This window comes from Morone saxatilis, unplaced genomic scaffold, assembly GCF_004916995.1.
Source record: "Morone saxatilis isolate NCDOM2014 unplaced genomic scaffold, NCSU_SB_2.0 Contig20, whole genome shotgun sequence".
Taxonomy (NCBI): Eukaryota; Metazoa; Chordata; class Actinopteri; family Moronidae; genus Morone; species Morone saxatilis.
The window spans coordinates 4,731,112-4,738,316 of NW_023339763.1; the positions used below are offsets into that span (position 1 = coordinate 4,731,112).

General features: G+C 40.2%; 1 protein-coding gene across 1 annotated transcript in view; it reads left to right on the plus strand.

Annotated features, from left to right (window-relative positions):
- Positions 1–225: 225 nt before the first annotated feature.
- LOC118331501 (brain mitochondrial carrier protein 1-like) overlaps positions 226–7,205 on the plus strand; it is a gene marked incomplete at both ends in the record, with an annotated part of 7,521 nt that continues 541 nt past the window's right edge. The window contains 5 exon segments of the mRNA XM_035666482.1: positions 226–244; positions 5,506–5,591; positions 5,710–5,805; positions 6,346–6,470; positions 6,632–6,845. Of these exon segments, the coding sequence (XP_035522375.1) occupies positions 226–244; positions 5,506–5,591; positions 5,710–5,805; positions 6,346–6,470; positions 6,632–6,845 (540 nt within the window).

Genomic DNA, 7,205 nt, shown 5'->3' on the forward strand with positions numbered 1-7,205 from the left:
ACTGAACACAAACAAAGAACAGGGGATAAGCAGACCCCTCTTTTTACCCTCTGACACTAGCCCTTCAACTCCTCTGAAATCGCCCACACAAATAGTGCTTTAATAAACATATTGCCGACCTCTAGCACTCTCAAGGCATTTCTCACATGCCCCACCTGTTGAGACCAAGCTTCTTATGGTGATCCACATCATAGATAAGGAACCTACAACTCTCTGAAGAGCTGTTTTGTCGCTCATCCAGAAGGTTGAGTGTTAACTCCGTTTTCTGCCCCCAAACATCCAGTCTTCTACTTCTTCTGCTAACCTCTCTTCTTATTCACTTCTTTCATCTTAAGGCTCTAAACTTACAGGAAGGAAACGAGCTTTTTTACTTACAGGTGTTCTTGAATCCTTTTTTCAACTACAAGGTATCAGTCTGGAAAAAACATTCACTGAACAGTCAGCTGAACTCATCAGCTGCAAACAGTGGACTGTGGGAGATGGTTTTGAAAGATACCTGACGGCCGAAGCAGCTCGGTATATACACTTCGACTCACATTTGAAAACATGATGCTCCGACTGATTTTCAGACTGATGCAATCTCTAAGGGTGCCTGTCCACACCACGATGTACGCGGCCTCACCCAATACGCTGTCTTTGAAAAAAATCTGCGTAAACACGGCGTCGTTTCCAGAAATATCTGCGTCCACACGGCTTCACTGACCCAAAACGCCTGTAGTGCAAGATGCCGAAAAAACGAAAAAGAAGCCACGATCCGATGCGTATTAAAGGTGACGCGCTGTGCACACGCCTGTAGTTCCGCTCTGTTGTTGTTGTTGTTGTTATGACGACGATTCTTAGCGGCGGCGGCTGAGGTCAAAGGCTAGAGACGGACGGTGCTAATACGTCATCGTTTTCTGACCTCGCCTTTTTTCACACCTCGAATAAATCCGTCTGGACGCGAGGCCGAAACGATGACGTATTTATGCGGATTCGACAAAAACGTACTCGTGTGGACGGCCCCTAAGTTTAGTCAGTAAAAACCCTGTGAGCCATTCAGTATCACAATGAGCGTTTACAACCTGGAACTGCTGAGAGCACACAGCCTGAAGTGCAAATAATTTAGCAGTAGTAGCACCTTATTCATTTACCTAAATTCACATTTTAGTTGGTTAACTGATTTATTATCCAAAGAGTTGAGTATTTTGTACTATTGGCTGTAAAGTACTCAAGACAGAATTGCTTAGATGTATTTGAGTATTAAAAAATGCCTTGTCATTCTGTAATTCTGCTACCATCATCGTCAGTGTGCCAAAAAGCATACAGCAGCCTGATACCCGACCTTATGGAGTAGCCAACAGCACAGTGTTTAGTTCAGAGTGAAGTCCCAAATGCAGGGAAGCATCTTCCTTTGACGCCTCTATGGTGGCCTGAAGGTGGCAGAAAATAAAACAGTATTATGTTGGTTTTTCTTATTTTGATTACATTTGTAGCTATCAAACTAACTCAACTGAATTGTCTGAGTGATTATTACTAATTTTTCATTTTAGGCAGGACAAAAGTTAGCCCTCTGTTAGTATTCTCTTTGTTGGTGAGCCAAAACGTTTATTTTGGATCCGGCTTATACTGCGTTGTGTTTGTTCTCATATCTCACTCACTCTCTTTCCTTCTGTTTGGACTCAAAACATCTTTTGTGCCTCCAACAAGTCAAACCCCTTCTCTTTTCTTTGTTTATGCCGGGACACTTTACATGTTGCAGTTTCTGCACCAACAGAATTAGAACAGGTAAATAATCTGGGATCAATGCACAAACACATGACGTGCACAGCAATTTACCCTGGTGATATTGGTGCGAAAGAGCTCGTCACTGAATAGATTTCTTCACACAGCAACAATACTGTATGTGCCTTTCCGTGTGTGGCTGCACACCGCACACACAACCTGTGTTGATCCGTCTGGAAGCAGGGTGAGTGCGGAAACATGGCTGCACTAATTTGCAAGCTAAATAAGAGGCAGAGAGTTTCCAGGAAGGAAGGGGTGGAGGAAGAGATGGCATGGGAAGAGTGGAGACCGGAGGAGAGACAGTAGGACGAGAGTGAGTTAGTAAATGCTCCTGTGTGCTTTTACCTTCCTGTGTGACACAGAGCTCATGTTTCTAAACAGTTTATATATTTCACTGACATGGAAATAGACAAATCCTCAACACAAACAGCAAACGTGGCCTTTAGGAAAATATCACAGAGAGAAACGGACTTGATTTCAGTTCAGAGTACAGATTAAATAATTAGTCAATCAGTTGGTCAGCAGAAAATGTATCCACAGTTATTGTTACAAGCAAAACATGCACCATATTTAAAAAATGTATATATACAGTAGTAGTGGGTAAAGTGGACAGACATAAGCAGGCTCAGTAATAGAGGAAAAACATAAATGTGAAATGAAATGTGAAAGTGGATGAGTTTTTGTTGTCAGCAGCTCTGATGTTCATTAATCCTCCGCGTAGAGAAACAGAGAGCCACTTCAGTTATCAGACAAATGGGTTGTGCTACATTTATCAGTGATTTCCCGGCGCCAGCATGTTTCTTAGACTCACAGTAAGTTTGTGACCACAGGCTCTGTGACTTCCTCTCTTCCTTCTCTGCCTGCTTTATTTGTCATTCATCTGGTTCCCTCTTTATCTGGCATTACCTTTCACTGCCCCCTTTTTCTTTTCCTTTGTTCTCTTTCTTCCCCTTTGCTTCATTCTCTCCTTTGCTCCTCTCAATATTTAATGGGCAGTTAGTGTATATCAAATAGATAATATGAATAATAGAGTAGATCATGGGAGGATAATAGAACCGAGGGATTGAAAGTAACGAAACAGTGAAGTTGTGTTTTGTACTTTTCTAGGTAAGCGTTTTGTTTCTGTTGATTGTTTGCCTTCACACTTTGCATGCCCTCTGCCACGATGGTGCCACTGTGTTTTCAATGCTTGTTTTGATACAGGCTTGGGTTTGCCCTGTGGTTGTGGTGGGATCGAACGCCCCCGTCCAAAAAATGAGCGGTGCGAGGACCGCCACACTAACTGTTGGTCAGATTGATCAAGGATCACTGTAACTATTGTTCTAAACTCAATTCGTTATTATTTTCCTCCTTCTTCCTCCAGTGTAGACTCCATACTGGGTTACTACTAATAAGATCCACCACTTGCTAACACTGACAAACTCTACCAACACTAGTTACTAACAGTGGTTCCTGTTTAAAGCCAACATACAGAGTCTGTACTCTCTCAAACAACAATATCAGATTATTCTCAGCGTTGGTTTCTCCTGCTTGGAGTGCCAGTTGGGTGGAGTTTGACACATCGTGAGAGACACCAGTGTGAGAAAGTTTAGATATAATAAATAATAAATAATAAATGTTGATATAATACAGTTAACTCCACCCATGTAGAGCAAATATGTATACTTGTATGTGGATTAGGGCTGCAGCTATCGAATATTTTGGTAATCGATTAATCGAGTAATCGGATAAAACATACTTTTGCTTAATTAAAGCCCAATTATAAATATACAATAGAAAACAAAGATCTTTTAAATAATTAAAAACCCAATTTGTTTTCCTTTTAAGAAAAAAATTACTATTTATGGTTATGTATACATATTGCGTTGCCAAAAGACAGTAGTAAACTGTTTTCAGTCAAAAATGTCCATTAAAATAAAAATTACAATTATCAATTTTCCTTTGACATAAAATTGAATAAATAATAAATAAAATTGTTTCCACACTTATTTTTTTCTTAAGTATCAAAAAATTAAATTAAAAAAATTTATTGTTAATGTGACCCTACGCCAAGCTCCATCTCTGCAAATGTCCACACACCTTATGACGTTGTCCTTAATTTTTAATTTAAAAATAGATCCCCCACCAACCTTTCGACATCTTCTGTCTCTTCTCTTGTTACTTTTCGCTTTGGCTGCGTTTGCTCATTTTCACCGGCTTGCATTTCCAAAAAACTTGCTAGTAACGCCACTTACATTCTCAGGGTAACAGTAACCGGCGCTGCCAACGATGGAAAAAACAGTAATTAATTAGATTTACTCCGTTACTGGAAAAAATAACGCCGTTGACTTACTTAAAACGCGCTTAACTTCCCGAACCCAACTTTGTTTTTAGGGATGCACGTTGTGTCACACTTAAAAGAAAGGAATCCGCTGTAAAACGCTGGAAAGCTTTAACTTTAAATTAAAAACGAGCGCTTTCGCAGGCAGAGGAAAAAAATTTTTTAATTATTTTGTAATCGGATGAATTTAACTGCGACTTAGATTACTCCGTTACTGAAAAATAACGCCGTTTTTATACTTAAACGGCCGTTACTCCCAACACTGTAGGGAGAGTGCACGTTGCTCACACTAAAAAGAATCCGTGCTAAACGTGAGGCTTTAACTTTAATAAACGGGCTTCGAGGCCCAGAGGAAATTAATTTTTTGTAAATCGAGTTAACTCGATGGGGGAATCGTTGCAGCCCTACTGTTGATAACATAAATTAGGCATTGACAATGATTTCTTTGTAGTAAACAATAATCCCTTTCTGACTTTCTTGTAGCAACTAGTGTTCAGAGTTCATAACAATCTTACATTTGCTAGAATCAAACAGGATGTAATAAACAATCATAGATGTTCTATCTCTAAGTGCACTCAAGTGTCATTTTCAACACACCCTCATTTGTGTCTTGTTTGGGTCGGAGAATACTGCGTTTTTTTAAGAAGATACATTTGATAAGCAGATGATTTAAACCCCCGCTGATTCTTACTTGTGCAGGATGTGTTGACGTCTTGTTCTTGTACGTGCATGTTCATTTACTTATTCCCTATTTTATTTTATTACTTTATTTGGCGGAGATAATGTTAATTGATTAACAGAAAAGAATAATTGTAAGTGAGCTGTAAGTGAGTACATGGCTCCAGGTCTGAACAGTTTAAAAAGGGGAGTGAAAACTCTAAAAGTTGACCAGTTTCTGTTGTTCTTTGTTGGTCTAATCCAGGATAAAGATGCTGCATCATTTTATTTGACCTTTTTGTGAACATATTCATGCAAGTCTAGTATGCTTGTACCTGGTCACTTTATGTATCTGCTTTAATCTGTACACATTTTAAAAAACAGCAGTTTAAACAAAAACAAAAACAAATCAAATGCATTTTATTTTTTTATTAATTGTAATAATGTAAAATGAATTCACACCTTCTGTGTTGATATTTCCAGACATTATTAACAAGACACATATTGTAAAATGATTTCAACACATAATAAAGTAGCTTACAACCAAAAATATAGTTATAACACGACTGTCAGGTTTTGTGTTGAACAAATGTCCCAAACACGATCAACTAGTGTATCGGAAATGACACAGTTTCTTAAAGTGGAGTGCGTGCATGACACTGTTTTATGGAAATAACATATCATCCCTCTGGACATCTATACATCGTTATTTATAGGCTAATCTTATTGGAATTGTGTTTGTGTGTCTAATTTCTCTTTGCTGTCAGACGAGACCATGGTCATCAACGTCTTCTGTGGCGTCGTGTCTGGAGTCCTGTCCTCCTCCCTGGCCAACCCCACTGACGTCCTCAAGGTGATTCTTAAAATGAATCTTTATACCCGAGTTCACACACTGAGTGAAAATTTGCGGCAAAAATGTTTGACCTTGTTTGTTTGTTTTTCTTTTGTGTGTCCCTTTTTTTTTGTTCCAGATCAGAATGCAAGCGCAGGGCAGTTTGCTCCAAGGCAGCATGATGGCCAACTTCATCAACATCTACCAGACAGAGGGCACCAGAGGGCTGTGGAGAGTGAGTATAGGGGATGTATGTGCGTTATGTATGTGGATACTGTGTTCCAGGATGTCTTTTTATGAATTTTTATTGTTCATCGTGGCTCAAAATGTCAAAATAGGAAATGTAACACTTGATTCTAAGCATGTGTTGAAAGTGCAACCGCAGTGGATCCAATTGTTTTTTCAGTAGTTTAATATATGTTAAAGACCAGCTGGTGAGCATTTAGCAGCTGAAGAGCCAGATATTTCCATAAGGAGTTGGTACGAACGTGACAAAACACGCTCGGAGCCGTCTACCAAGGAGACGCTGAGTCATACTTGCGGCCACCCATTGCATCAGCGAAAACATTCATTGATCACGTTGCCTCCGTTAACAAATATGTATCGCTCCACGCCTCTTCATCGCTCAGGAAGGTCTGGAAGCACATAAGAATGGACACCTTCCAAAAGCTCAAAAATGGTCTCATCTACATGTTGTATCTTAGGTAGTAATATGGGTTTGTACTGTGATAGTGTTCAGACGTATCAGACGTATTTTCTTCTTCCTCCTCCTCAGGGCGTCATCCCCACTGCGCAGCGAGCAGCCATTGTCGTCGGGGTGGAACTTCCTGTCTATGACATAACGAAGAAGCACCTGCTTCGATCTGGCGTCATGGGCGACACCATTTTGACACATTTCATGTAAGTTTATATGTTCTTCTTTCAGGTCAAGGGTGGTAATCCCGTGTGATCATACAGAATGTTTTAAGGTAGTATTTTTGCAGTGATGAACACTTTTGAATGCAGCTCATCAGCTTTGGTCTGATCTGTTAACCTTGTCCTGTGTCTGGATGTGTGTGCAGCTCAAGTTTCACGTGTGGCTTGGCGGGGGCGCTGGCATCCAACCCTGTAGACGTGGTCCGGACCCGTATGATGAACCAGCGAGTTTTGTCAGGAGGCCCTCTGTACAAAGGAACACTGGACGGAGTGATGCAGACGTGGAAGAATGAGGGCTTCTTCGCTCTCTATAAGGGATTCTGGCCTAACTGGCTGCGACTGGGGCCTTGGAACATCATTGTATCCTTTAAAAACCTTTAAAAGTTCCTTCACAGGTGGGAGAGACAAAGAAATCAGACTTTTTATCATCTAGTTCTTGAAGAAATTTGCGGAATTCCATAAAAAGCATATAATTGGGTATGACATGTTTGATTTCTCCTGAGATTCTGAACACCAGACTGTTTATACTTTGAAATTCAGATTTTTTTTGTCTGTATCACTTTAGAGTTGGGTGATATGAAGATATATCCCACGAGACAGTAGAAACATCGATCAAACAGGTTAACAGCAGGCGAGCTGCGTTTGAAGGAGGCTCGTTAATGACTGAGCATAATGATCGAAAACAACAGGGTAACATCGGCAACAGCTGATGTGTTCACT